The 14,947-nt window shown below is 44.4% G+C and overlaps 1 protein-coding gene across 1 annotated transcript; it reads left to right on the top strand.

The window, feature by feature from the left end:
* Nucleotides 1-548: 548 nt before the first annotated feature.
* sh3rf2 (SH3 domain containing ring finger 2) lies at nt 549-14,947 on the top strand. Its single transcript, XM_030104932.1, has 11 exons — nt 549-749; nt 1,065-1,480; nt 4,487-4,756; nt 5,930-6,025; nt 7,130-7,528; nt 12,498-12,619; nt 12,760-12,930; nt 13,191-13,465; nt 13,569-13,873; nt 13,957-14,261; nt 14,375-14,947. Exons 2-11 carry the CDS (start codon nt 1,088-1,090, stop codon nt 14,553-14,555), a joined length of 2,517 nt encoding a protein of 838 aa, XP_029960792.1. The 5' UTR covers nt 549-749; nt 1,065-1,087; the 3' UTR covers nt 14,556-14,947.

Below are 14,947 nucleotides of genomic sequence, written 5' to 3'. Positions count from 1 at the left end.
TTCCAACAAGTTTTGTTTTTTTTTTTCGTTTTTTTCCCCCCAAGTACAGAGCAGGCCAGTCGATACACCAGCAGAGGGAGACAATGCCACACGAAAAAAAAAATGTAAATACTGCTATTTTACCGTTTATGTTCATTTTAAATACAACGGTGGAGGCATTCAGACAAATGCTCAGTCAAAACAGAATAGTAAAACTGTAGCGGACCACCATATTAAGTGGAAAGGACAATTTAACAGACCCTGGTAAAAAAGTAGACATGCACATAAATGTACAATTAAACAGTTGGTTTGAAGTAATAAAAACATTAAACCCAGAAATGCGTTATTTTTAAGAATTATTTTATTTATGAGTGTATTATTTTAACCGTACTTGTTTTTTTTCCCTGTCGTTAATAAAGCTTGATTAGCCGTTAAGGGTTAATTTGAGTCCCACATGACACTGAAACCTGACACGGTTCCTGATGGATGAGTCTGGTTCTCACGGCTGAAGCTCGCTGCCACTTCTCATTCGCCTACACTTTCAACAGGTGGATTTTTTTTTTTTCCTTCCTGGATTGTTTCTATTTTTCAGCACGTGTCAAATCATCGTTGACGCTCCGGTGAAGCTGACGCGCCGCGCGCGCCCCGCGCCGTCCCGTGCCGTGCCGTCCTCTGCGCACTGCGTCATGGCGACGGCGGCGAAGAAGTTACGCATTTCCTAATACTGGAGTTTGTGGGGATTTTTACTCCAGCTGGCAGCGGGCACACGTGTGAGTACCTCGTGTTTTTGTACTATTCGGACAAATCTCGAGATGAATGTCTGGCGTCCTGAGGTTCTAAATGTTCCCTGTTGCTTCTTTCACCTGAACCGTCAGGTGAACCGTCATGACACCTGTAAGCAGAGCGCCGTTCACCGTCAAGTTTAGCCTCAGTCCTTCTGTCTTATCAGACTCTCTGAGGTGATATGTTGAGACCTGCTGGCTGTTACAGAGGAGGACTTTGCTCAGGAGTGTTTCACCTGTACCAGTGTGATAACTTGTGTGAGTGAATGAACTGCTCTCCCTTCCTCTCTCTCTCTCCCTCAGTATGCCGGATCACAGTCTCACAGATGTACCCAGAAGTCCTAGTCTCAAAGAAGCCTTCTAAAATGGAGGAGCTGGCCCTGATGGCCTTGCTGGAGTGCCCTCTGTGCTTGGAGCAGCTGGACGTGTCGGCCAAGGTTTTGCCCTGCCAGCACACCTTCTGCGTGTCCTGCCTGCAGAGGCAGGAGGCCACCCACTCCCAGCTCTTCTGCCCGGAGTGTCGTGCTCCCGTCCCGGCCCGGACGGTGGAGGACCTTCCGGCGAACCTCCTGCTCGTGCGGCTCCTGGAGGGGCTCCACAGCCCTGCGGGGCACAGCAGAAACACGCACGCATCCCGATATGCGGTGCCCTTGGCCAGGGGCAGCTCCACGGTCAGGAGGGATCAGCAGCAGCAGGGGGATCGGCAAGGGCACAGCGAGGTCAGTGAAGGACCCCGGCCTCACCCTCTGCTCTCTGGAAGGATCCAAAGGCACACAACTTCGTTTTTGTGAGCCATTTGTCTAGACAGGCCGAAACTCACTGACACCATAACATTATGCAATGTTCACGGTCATAAAATTACGTATATTACAGTGTCGCAATGATAAAATACCAATCATTTACAGGATTTATGAAGACATTTATATGCTCTATGATATACCACTGAGCAAAAATGTAAAGCAAAGAATGTTTTCAAAAATATAGACGTTCATTTCTCCCCAATAACAAAATAACAAGCGTCATCGAAATGATTAAAGAATAACATTAGTATTTGATAAGTGTTTATCTTCTAAACAGGATTTATCTACTTAGTACACTTGTAAACAGTTTTGAAATAGATGTCTACTAAGAGGTTTTTCCCAACATCTTGGCGCATGAGCCACAGTCATTCTGTGGAATCAGGCTTGATGAAATCCCCCTGTGTTTTACTGTAAATCCCATTAGACTACACCCTGCACAGATAGGCCACACTATTCAGGATCCACGGTTTCTTGATACTAAACATAGTGATTGTTAAAGCAACTGCACAATGGAGGAAAGGTTTGCCCTGTTGCCTCACATGCTCGAATATCCCTGTTCATGTCCAGACCTGGTGACTATAGGTGTGGATTTTGCATGTTCATGGTGCTGGCATCTCCCCATTGTCTGTAAACAAGTATTTGGTGATCCCTAAATTGCTAATAGGTGTGAATCTGAATGTGTGCGGCAGGCTGTTTCTGTTTACCCTGTGATGGACGCGTGACTTGCCCTTTATACACACTGTGATGGGAATGACTCCAGTGCCCTGTGAGTCAAATAAAGTTGTGTTGAAGACGGATGCATCACTGGAAGCTTGTCAGACACCTTCATGATGGATTGACTGATGATTGAGCGGCTCATATTGGCATACAGGACAGAGCCCATCTTTGTTATTCTGTATCCCAGTGCTGGGCCACACAGCCGTGAAGTGGTTTGTGCTCTTGTCTTACCACGAAAATAACCCGGTTCGGAATGTTTCGTTTGTGGATCTTCTCTACGACTTCCTCCCACAAACCTCAAAAATGTTTTTTTGTTTTCTCTGAATTCTTCATAGGTGTGAATGTGAGTGTGACTGACTCTGTGTTGTATCTGTGTTGTAACTGATACGCCTGTCAGGACTGTAAGCAGCATTTTGCCCAGAGCCATCCAGCCAACACCAAATTAGATGATGCCGGTCTGAAAGATGGAAGAAGACTTATTTTTGTAAAGAATCCCAGAAAATCACTTTAGAATCCAGCAATGTTAAATGCCTCCTTTATTGTGCTGATCAGCATGATTTGATTTGTAACACTACCCACCATGTCCTTACACACCCACACGTGTGAGGGAAGTTTTCTCAGAGCTCTCCCTATAAACACTGCAGAAACATTTTCACAGCTGACAAAATCATATTGCCTTCTGGGCATACTGTGAATGGTTTCCGACATAGAGAACTAACTGCTCATTACCGTACGCTCTTGCGAGTAAACAGATAATTTGATCACCCGTCAACTGAGTGACGGTATGTGGGTCACATGGGCGCAGCCCTATTGACCTATTAAAATATTTCCTGTCATGAAATAGGAGTCAGTTTGCTCTGAAGTGACGGCAACCCTTCAAACCAGTACAAATGGTGTCATTATTCCTCAAGAGTCACGTTAAAACATTCTCAAAACATTCTCATTTGAGGTCCGGTCCATCCATCCGGCTTCAGTTTTGCTTTAATCTAAGTAAGGGTCACAGGGTAATGGTCATGACAGTAGAAACACACATGAACAGACAGTCACACACTCATACTCACACATAGAGACAATTTAGAGTCACTGATTGAAGTTTCAGATCAAATGTGTTTAGACTGTGGAAGAAACCAGAGGGAGAACATGAAAACTCCACACAGAAACACCAAAGGTTGTTTTGACCTGTAATGGATATCTGTAGGAAAGAGAGACGCTGTAAATCCGGTAACAATGACTGATAGTTAGAAGAAACATTGATAGTCTTCACAAAAAAATGTCAGTATTCTGTGCCCTTTGCCCGTGTATCACTTAGCATTTTCATCTAATTTCAAGCCAGAAGGCACCTGAGGATCATAAAGGCACTTCACAGTCAGTAAATCACTCCAACCTTTTCACCGACGCTGAGATTTTAGCCTCCGCGGTGATGAGAATCACGCACCTGCCCTCACAAAAGAGCAGCGTATGAAAACCACTGCGAGAGATCAAGAGTCTGCTTGAAATTCACAACTAAAGTTCAATCAGAGTTCAGAAAGCTCAGCAGAGTTCAGGAGGGTGAGTTTTCCACTATTCTGCTGTATAGATGCTGTATAGACACGCAGACACTAATTATTCTAGAATGTGTACCTGGATGAGTCTGATTAGCTGAAGACTTATCCACAGATGGATTTGGAATATAAATGTTGATGCTGCAGTCACACAGTGAAAATCCTCCGGTTCATTTCCAGGCTTGTGGGCCCGCGTGTGAGCTTGTCCCCTCACAGTCCAGACGTATGTGTTCAAGGCTAATTGGTGAAGTTGAAACTGTCAGGAGGTGTCAGTGTGAGCGAGTGTGTGTCTCGGTGATGGACTGGAGACCTGGACAGGCCGTCTGCACTCTGCCTTCACCTGGACTTGGCTGTGATTTGCTGCAGCACTCTGTGACCTTAACTTGGATGAGATGTGCAAAATAGTAATGGTTGAACACCAGCCCTAAATTAAATAACTCATTATGTGCAAATTGTTATGAATCCTAATAAATCTTGAGAGAGAAACATTTTAGTGGTGGTGAAACCGCACACATTGAGGAATAATAACCACAAAATAATCATATTTTACTTCCAGGGATTGATTCTGATCAATAAAGAAGATAATATTGTCTTAAAATATTAATTAAAGAGAAACAATTTCATATAGAATTTTATCAGTGACGCTTGTCTTTCCTCTGCTGTCCAGGCTGCTCTCAGAGCCTCCATGTTTAAACACCGAGGTGACGCTTCGGGAGAGCTGATCCTCACACCCCGTAACGGCATCACCCCGAAACACAAGGTGGAAAACAGCTTTCAGAGCAGTGAGTCCGCCGACGCGTCAGTCGCCGTCAGCCACACGCCTCAGCTGCAAGCCCCGCAGCAGTCCCATGCGCCGGCTCTCTGCAGGGCGCTCTGCGACTTCAACCCAGAAGAGATGAATATGGAAGACAGCAAATATTGTCTCAGCTTCACCAAGGTCTGCCACTCAAACTGCTGCGTGAACACACTGTGGGAAAAAGTCATGTTTTGAGTTTGCTCTCTTGTTTGCTGTTGATATTAGAAGTATTGCATCAAAGTTTACTTTACACTTAGAGGCTTACTGACACATGAAGAAAAGAAGCACGATACTTCACAATCTGAAATAAACACATTGTCACCAGAGGTGATCAGCATGCCTCTTAATTAACTAACTCCAAGGTTGAAGATCTGATAAGATGTGTGCTTTGGAGAACAACCAAACCTAGCCCAGGCTTCTGTTTGCCTTAACGAATAAATGGAATAAAGCCATATTCTCAAATGTAAGTCTGTTACAAATCATCTCTCTGATCAGGACTGGAGGAACGGAGTGTTTCCTGCACCAAAACTTTAGTGACCTGCGTTAGATAATGAAGTTTTTACAGTAGCTGTTACTAATCTGCCTGACTGCTGTGAAACAGTTTTGAAGCTTTGAACTGTTGTTGTTGATGGAATTGTAATATCTTCTTAACAATGACACATAATGCCTTGTTAGCCATGTTTTTTTTTTCAATCATCAAACTTAATCATTTATTGATTTTCTTAAAATGTTATTGATTGAATATCCCAAGAAGCCGATGTCCTCTTAAAATCAGCATATTAACCTTACTCTTATTAGATTAAAAAAAAAACCTGTTTGGATTAATTCTAAATTTCTCTTCCTCTGTGTAGATTGTAGTAATTTCTGATTTCGGGAAGTATGGTAAATGACCGGTAGCGCAGATATACTGCATGTTACTAATGTGCTTCTTTTACTTTTGTTTCATTGTCAAGCTGAGACTTGTGGCTTAAACCTCTGCTGCAGTGGTCGTTACTTACCCTGAAGGATCTCCGAGGCGGTTACATAAGGGCCTCAGTGCCTGTGCGCTCTCCATTAACGCGCACTTGAGCTCGCCTCTTTTTTAATGCAGGTGGTCAAATGGTTTTCAGAGGCTGGCCGCAGAAAGGACCGGGCCCGTAGACACAAAAGGGGAGCTGATGTCACATGCTGCACTAGAAACGCCAGGCTGGCTCGGAGAGTTTCTCTGCTGAGTGCTCAGTCTCCGGGGCGTCCACCCTCGGTCAGAGCCGTCCAGCGCCCCGTCCCATCGCTGGTTTTTCTGAGTATTTGTTTCTCATTTTTTCTGGCTTGCAGGGAGATATCCTCACTGTCATCAGGCGACTGGATGAACACTGGATTGAGGCCAAGCTCGGAGAGAAAGTTGGACTTTGTCCTCAGCAGTTTACAGAGGTGAGTCCTTCCTCCTCTGCTTTCCTCACAGTTTGAACGCGGGTTGCGGCCTTTTCAGCGTGATCAAATTTGGCACCTGCCGTTTGCCGCTTGGCTCTTGTAGCGCAGCCCTTGTAATCAAATGAAGCGTAGATGTCGTCGCTGGATGTGATTAATTCCAGGTCACTGCCGGGACGCGGCCCTGATTTTGATTGAAATCTTTGATTTATCAGTAAGTTAAACGCCACTCTTGTGGCGCAAAGTGCTGAGGCAGAAAGGTAATCCGTGAAGCCCTGCTGTGTCTGCAGCTGCTCATTAGTGTGTGACTGTGTGGCTCGCTCAGGTTTGCAGGGCTTGCTTAGCTGGCTGCTGTCATTTGTTGTCCTCTGTGCTCTCTGCCTCCAGGACTTAACTTCATCCATGCCAGCAAATGATTTGATTTGTTGATACAGTGGGGTCTATGTGGCTTAATTGAGCTCCTGTTTATTTTCCTAAATGATCATCTGTGTCGCCACACACTTTCTCTCCCTCTCCTCTCCCCGCATCTGCTTTTGTTTCCCGCTCAACCGCGTCTTCTTCCGAAGCCCAGCGTCAGTGACGTTCCTATCCTTCTCTACCTCTGTAGCCTGTCTCTCTTCTCCCGCTTCCCTCCTCTCGTCTCCCCTCTCCTTTCCGACGCTGCCTCTCCTCATGTCGTGCAGCCAGGCGTGAAGACACAGTAATGCTTTCTCTGCTTGGGTGGCATAACAGCACATCACTGTGGGGAGTGAAAGCATTAACCCTGCCATGTCTGTCTGTCTGTCTGTCTGTCTGCCTGCCTGCCTGCCGGTCCGTGCAGCTCTTTTCTCAGCACCAGTCAACCCTTCCCGGCTTATTGGCTGGTGCTTTTCTTTCCGTCTGCCTGCCCAACAAGTTGTAGGGGTGAGTCGAGCAGTGATAAGTGGGTGTATGTAGATAGCCATTTGCTGATCAGCAGGAGCAGAGGCTGACAGTCGATGGTAGCAGGTAGGAGCCAGTTGGAGAAGTTTTTCTGTTTTGTTTTGTTTTTGTGGATCGACTGTTCTTCATATTAGGATTTTTTTTTTCCCTGATTTGGGTTTATGTTTATGTATTCATCTATTTCAGCCAAACTCTGCGGCTGCCAAACTGCTGAAAGGAAAGAGTTGGAGGGGGAGTGACTCAGCAGAGTTTCACCATCAGGCTGGGAACGGGGGCAAGGAGAAGGCCGCTGACGCATCCAACAGGACCGCCCATTACCGAGCGCCTCAAGTCTCCACTAAGACACCCATCATCAATGCTTTGCCCCTCTCCAGCCAGCGGAAACAGCCTGCGGCCAACGGCAGCAGTTTTCAGCAGGCAACAACAGGCGAGACGTCCAACATCAAAACAGTGAACGGCTTCAGCCACCAGGGACATTCGGTGCATCCGTCCGTGCCCTCTGCAGCCCGGGCCCACGCTCACCCCTCCAGAGTGAACTCTCAGCGGGTCAGACGCCACTCTGAGTCAAACAGACACCTGGGACAGGTGAGTCACCTGTCTCTCTCTTCATGCATGCTCTTTCAGGCTGTCAGCCAGACTGTGTCTGGGTGAAGTGATTATTTCTAACTGAAAACATGTGTTTGGCAAAAGGCACGATAGAGGCGTTTGTTTATTATCACGTTGGCTTTGGCGATTCAGGGTGGGAACCATGACACTACCTTGAAGGAATGAATGAGAAAAGGGTATCGCCCTTGTGTTGGCTTCTATAAGATTAAGTGATTCTCATTAAGAAAACACAGATGTAGAAAAGAGCTATATGTAAAGTGAGCGAGGGACGGAGGTGAGCGGACTCTTACTCTGAAGGGTCTTTAATCACGAGTCCCGGGACAAAAGCCAGGTTTTCCCCTCAGAGATGAAATACCGTCCAGCAGAATGTGTGTTGTTTTTCTTTCCTCAGCTCAGGGAGATACGGCTCCTGAGGCCGTGTGAGTGTCTTCTTCTCTAAAGGCAAAACAGGAATAGAGAGAGAGAGGAAAAGCTTTTGAACTACACAAATGATGGATGGAGAGACTCTGAAGGTTCTTCGTTAAGCACTTCTCTTAACTTCTTGGAGACACAAAGTCATGGGCTTACTGGCCTCACCTTGTCTGTCCTTATCATTGAGATTAATAAATGATGAAGAGCATAAGACACTGACACCCCCGAAACATTTTTACAGTTTCTATGAAAGTGTTGTAAGGTTGTTTCAGAACTGCCTCCAGAATATAAATCAAAACTCGACCATGATTTATGGACTTTTGTTCATTTAACTGTGGAGCAAATCACACACTTATAATTGATCCTCTGCACTCTGGATTTTTTTTTTTTCTTCACATTTTTAAAAAATCTAAGGATTTGTTGGGGCCGCATTGTTGAAAAAATAGATAGTAATGTTAAAAAAAGAATATATATTTATAGTTATAGTTATAAAGATATAATGACGGAGTGCAGTGCTTCTGAAAGACTTAATAATGGCTACTGCCAAGTTTCCTGCGCTCTATCTGATGATTATTTAATTTGATTTATTTTAATTCTCATAGCGCTTTCCTGCATTTTTATATAGCCGGGCAAAAAAAAAAAGTCAAAGCTCATACAGATTTGATAAAACCAGGAGGGGAAAGGGAGGGGGGGAGTTTGAACTTGAAAACAAGACGAGGAAAGAGGAAATGGGAGGGAAAGGGCAAGAAAAGGAAAAGGTGAGAGGAAATACTGGGTGGACTGCCTGCTGTGAGGAAGAGAAGGTGAAAACAAATGTTCCAAGCTGCAAAAAATGGCAAACTGGAAGAAGGAGGAATGAGAATAAAAAATGAGAGTGGGAGGCTTGGAGAGTCCCTTAGTGTGTCTGCTTATCTCCCTCATGCTGATGATGATGAGTCACTAGTGAAGTTAGTTACATAACGGACCTCTCTCTCCCTCTCTCTCCCTCTCTCTTTTTCCTTCAAACTCCTTCCTCTTCACTAAGCAGGTAAAACTCACTTTCACATCAGTGGGCCAATAATGGCAGACGAGTCACACACTTCCCCTTTTTAAAGGAGCGCAGGGTCGTTCCCTGAAGCCGAGGCCGAGCTCCCCAGTGACCACGCCAGGGCGTGTGCTATTCTTAGTGCTGCATCGCCTCTCACCTCTGGCCACGCTGCAGCTTCTCCTCCCACTGTGGATGAAATAATGCATATTAGTGTGTATATCACCACGGTTATGTAAGTGCAAAAATAGAGGTCTCATGCTTCACTGTGAGATGAGTATATCTAAAAAAAAATATTATCAGGAACAAACAAAGCCAGGGAAGGAATGGTATTAAAGAGTTGGAGCAATTAAAGTTATTAATATAGCACCTTTAATTTGGAGAATACCACAAAGTGCTTTGCAAGAAAAAAAAATGTAAACCAAAGAAGAGATGAAAAAAAGTAACAAAGCAACTTGAAGTCAGACCAAAGTGGAGCTGCTGCCCCCAGATATCAGCCTAATGAGACCCTGAGCAGAACATCTCAGTCCTGGAGTAGAGATGAGGCAGAGCTTTAGTTTGGGATGCTGTCTGACCGAGCATATCTTTTCAACTTTCATTATCAGTTTATATTTTGTTAGATTAGAAGTCAGTATTGGTGAAAGGCATGGTGAGAAGTGCTAAATGGCGTTGTCAAGGTGGCAGTTTGCATCAGCCTCCATGGATTATACGTCAGATGAGGTCCTCCATATGGCTGAAAAATCATAATTATTATATGTTGTGCTTGATTTTTTCAGTAGACAGATTAGAAATTTTCACACATAACTCTAAAAATTAAACAGAAAATGAAGACTTCAGATAATGGGGAACAGCCAGGCTTTTCCCAACTTTTCCAGAGGTCAAGCAGTCAATAGAAAAACAACTGCAGAAAACGGCAGCGACCGTGAGACCATGGCATTAATGTCGGGATTGTCCGTGTGATGCCGCTGCGAGTCAATGTCAAGCTGAACAGAAGTTGAAATGTCACGCCGCTGCGATCGCTGCCTCTGTGCAGGGCTGGCTCACCTCAGACGAGCCTGATGTGAACAGTTCACGGCGATGGGCATGCTCAGATCATTCCAGCGTAGCCCGACTCTCTCGTTCACCAGGGTAATCAAAAACAGCTGAGAGAGAGAGAGAGTAGGGCGTTTACACCAGTAATTAACTCTGACACATTTTCTTCACGTCACTGTGTCAGAATGTTACAGACACATCATATAGTCACGCTGGCTGGTTCACAGGAAGATTCATTGCTGGCTTTGTTGTTACGAAGAGTAGATGAAATTTGATCACATGAAAAACTTGTTTAATGAAGATAAATGCAAGATCGTGTTAGTAAAATTCATAAAATCTATTGTTTAATCAGTATGTATTTTTTTAGACTAATTTTTTTTAAATTCACAATTGAAACTTGCAGATCTTTGTCGATGTGATCTAAAGCTAAAATGTGGATGATAATATATTTTTAATATATTTATATTAAGGATATTTGACACCGTAGAAACCATTTCATACCCAGTAATATTTTATACGTTTCCTGACTAAAAGCTGAGTTACTCCTTCCATTTAAATATAACCATCAGCGCTACTGATTCAGGGCACCTGGACTTTGCGTGACTGAAAACTGAAGCAGGCTCTTTGTATCTGGAGGGGGAAAGAAGAAAAAAAAAAAACACAACCCAAGAATAGATAAAAGGACTTGGATTGATGGAAAAAGCTAAATAATTGAACATGTGTAAAGAGTTACATCTTATGTTATTGTAGATCAGAAAATACAGCAATTAATAAGAAATAAAAATATTTCCGCTGCCCTCTAAAAGTAAAATGGAGACTTCTAAACAGGATAAGGCTATTCGTGGTGTAAGAAACAGGAGTACAAAAATATCGCATCCACTCGTCTCCTGTGTGATGGGAAGCTTGTGTGTCTTCAGGACGTACTGCATGCGTCCTGACTTTTTTATTTTTCCCTCACTGCACTGCTTTTGACAAGTGACACTGTGGACACAGCCCAGGATGCCTCCTAATTATCACGGTCTCCGTGTTTCCACGTTATAGTGTGAATGCAGTGTGGCGTAACAGTCAGAGAGCTGCAGGATTCACGCACATAATGAATACTATATATATATATATATTGCATGGAAAGAACCCCAGGCCAACATTAGAGCTTGAAAACAGGAGCTGAGTGGTGTTGCTGTAAAAAGAAGGAAACTGTAAGAGCGGTGCAGCAAACATAATGGATACTTGTTTCTTTCTTTTTTGAATCGACAGCAGCAAGACAACATTAGTGTGTGGGACTCCTTTGTTCCCAGGAGATACAAAGTATAATAATAAAAGAAAACCTCCTCCAGCTCCTTTTCAGTGTAGAATTAGGTAATTAGGGATCATGCTTCTTATTATATCATCAACGGTTGAAAGACACACCTTTGTGTCACTCACTGATGGTGGCTGAATCACCGTCTGCTCACTTCAAAACTGTCGGTTTCTCAGCTCTCAGCCTCAAGTGGAGACGCTTTGATCTCACATAAAACACACAAGAAGTCTCTGTAAAGTTTTTTTTAACTGTATTTTATATTGTTTGAAAGCAGAAATCTTTAAATCACCGGTGAGTGGGGAAAAAAGAGAAATCATTTTTGAAAGAAAACCCAACAAAATATATGATTATAGACCATTTTAACATTCAGTGACTGTGGCTGTGAGGAAAATCTTGTTATCATCTGCTGTGGCTCTTGTAAACATAGAGCACAACATGAATACACTATTATGAAAAATGCATTGGTCAGTGTGCTGAAGCGCTCTCTCTTCACATGAAAACACAATAATTAGCATATTTAGTGGTCATTCTGTTAGTGCCAGATATAAAGGGATCCTTTTCAGCCTGCTTTCAGTGAAGTGGATGAATCTCCATTTCTTCTGTAACTGGAAAAAAGAACAAATAAAATATATCACAGGTTAATGAAGCGTTGGATTCATTGGGCGACTGTCCACATAAATCTTTGTCCATCCAGACATTCCCTTTTATTACCTTAGTGATGGCCTTACTCATATGCTGATTGAGAAAAAGATTTGTACATCCATGGAAGTGTTTACGTGACAGTAGATATTCATTTTCATCCAATTATCTTCTAAACCTGCTTAATCCAGAGCAGGATCACAGGATCTGGACGGTCTCCCAGCTGATACTGGGTGAAAGGCAGGGTCCACCCTGGACAAGAACTGTCCGTAGAGACAAACCATCACACTGACAAAGTCATACCTGTAACGTCCATAATGTTCTTGTTTTGAGATCACAGTGAGAACTACTGAGAGGTCCTCTTTTTTCACTGACTAATCAGTTTATTTCCAGTGCTTTTTTTTGTCCGGTCGAAATGTGAGGCAGCAGCTGTAACCACGGCTCCACCGTGCTGTGTCATGTTTAATTGATGCAAATAAATAATGTGCTTTGTCTTTTGCCTTGCATATGAAGAATTGATAACCGTGTCTCCACCCTTTGCTCAGACCACAAAAAAGATGAGCAGCGAGACTCCACCCAGCATTTCGATGGCTCTGGTGAACCCCCAGATGCCCTCTGCCGCCGCGGACGGCAAAAACTCCTCCACGCAGCAGCTCTCCATCAGCGTGTGAGTCACTGTTTAAAATATTATCATAATGACATGGAAATGCGCGGCCATTTATGCAGGACACAAGCAAAACGACGACAGAAAGGCTGCATAATTGAGGATACATTGTGGAGTGTGAAAGCCTCCGTGTGACTCCCCAGGTGTGCCGTCCTGTACTCCTACAAGCCACGGCGACCGGAGGAGCTGGAGCTGAGGAAAGGAGAGATGGTGGGAGTGTACGGAAAGTTCAACGAAGGCTGGCTGCGTGGGTTATCGCTCAGAACGGGCAAAGTGGGCATTCTGCCCAGCAACTACATCACGCCTGTGCTCAGGTGAAAGGCTGTGCTCTCTGACGGCAGAAAGTGGGAGACAATTCACTTCTGGATTCCGAATGCAACTCTGTGTGGGCAGAAATACATTCAATTATGCACATATTTAAAAAATTAAAAAGGCAGGAGTCTGAACCTGTAGCGCTGGGGCTGGTGTTTCATCCAGTTCGAAGTACTCAGGTTAAAAACTTTCTTGACAGTAAATCATGATGTGGATAGATGCCTCACAAGTCATACTAATGTGCCTCTTTGTTCAACAACAGAACCTCCGCCAGACTTCTGGAGACCAAAGCTGCTAATGCGCCCTCGCACTACAACACAGTCGCTGGAAAGAAACCAACAGCTGTCAGGAGTCCCGCTGTGGTCCTTGCTCTTGATAAGGTGAACGCTGATGGAACGATACACTCAACAGGACAGGCGGCGTCTGTGCCAAACGGAGCTCAGCACGCAATGCCGGCCACTGGCACCGGAAAGCCATCCTTCCATGGGGGCTCACAAGGTTGGGAGACAGTAAGGCGTATTTTTAACCCACATAGAGGTGAGTAGTTGACATGTCGTCCCAAGAATTTGTGAAATAAATGATTATATCATGTTCTCAATTATGTCTTTTGCGGTTTTTTTTTTATTTGGTTTTTTTTTAGCATCAAGCCGATTTACACACATGTCCAATTTCAACGTCCCGTCCAACTCTCAGCACTTTGCACAAGTTCAGGCATCCGGCTTCTCACCTGCTCTGCAGAGGAAGAAACACGCCAGCATCTTGTCCAAGTCCGGTAGGCCACACGGCTGGATGACTGAGCCAGCAGCGCCCCCTACTGCTAAAATCTTGAAGGACAGAGATTTCACGGTTTTGCATGAAGCAACAGTTCAGCCTGACAAACAGCCTGCCAGTGGGCCTCATTCCATTCTGGTCAGACCAGATACGCACAAGAACATTGCAGATAAGGTAAGGTCATGCAATACACTGCTGGGTTTTTTTTTTCTCCACTGTTTGGAATTTTATACACAGTAATTTTTTGACTTCCACAGCCTGCAAAGTCGGTGCGCTTCCTCGCAGACGAAGACTCTCCACCTGCGAGACATCGCACCTCCTCTTGGTCAGGAGGGAGCCATGTTTCATCCAACTCTCGTCCCGGCCCCCCTCCTTTAGAAGTGTGGGCCCCATCGCTCACCCTGGGAAGAGATGGGCCAGGCATCATCCTCAGAGAGGGGAAAGGCCCCATTCTTAGAAAAAGCATTGAAACAGACATTCTAGAGTCCACCTCTACCCTGCAGAAACCAGCACTCGCGCAGCCGTCGCTATCGGCCATATCAGCTCAGTTCAGCCCCAGCAGGTGCGTTAAATTTGTGTCATTGATGACCATACCAGACAGGCAAGATTTGAAAAACTGCTATTGATTTTGATGGACTGCACAAAAACCTCCGGCATCTTTTTTTTATTTTCCAGACACAGAGTGACCACAACACATCTCGCCCAGACGGACTCTGAGCTCAGTCTCCTTCAAGGAGAGTTCGTCCTCGTCCACAGGCCTCGACCGGACGGACGGGTTCTTGTCACCCAGGAGAGCAGCGGGCAGACAGGCTTATTCCACAGCAGTGTCCTTCAAGCGCTTGAGAGGCTCAGCTGACTCTGTGTTTTACCTGTAGATGTGTATGTTTGTGTTTTACATGTTTTCAAACTGCCAAGTAACTTCGTTGAGCTGCCAAACAAAATGTGTACTGAGATCCAAAGGTTAATACTGCCAGAAGACAATCCTATGAAAGGTGTTTATTTTTATCCCCAGTCCAGATGAGAGTGTGCTTATACTCTCTGGAAATGTATTTTGTGTGCATGTTTGTGACACATCTGATAAAAGACTTTGCACAAAAATGACTGTTTATGGTTTCATACCCATGTTACACATTGGTGAGTGCCTTTGTCAAAACCTGTTAAATTCAAATATATTTTGTTTCTTTATTTTGTGAAATTAAGTAAAATATTGGTACTGTTTATGTGGTAATAAAGCCTACTTCCAAAGCA

The sequence above is a fragment of the Salarias fasciatus genome, chromosome 2 (assembly GCF_902148845.1).
Source record: "Salarias fasciatus chromosome 2, fSalaFa1.1, whole genome shotgun sequence".
NCBI classification, from domain to species: domain Eukaryota; kingdom Metazoa; phylum Chordata; class Actinopteri; order Blenniiformes; family Blenniidae; genus Salarias; species Salarias fasciatus.
This window is presented reverse-complemented; position numbering and strand designations above follow the sequence as displayed.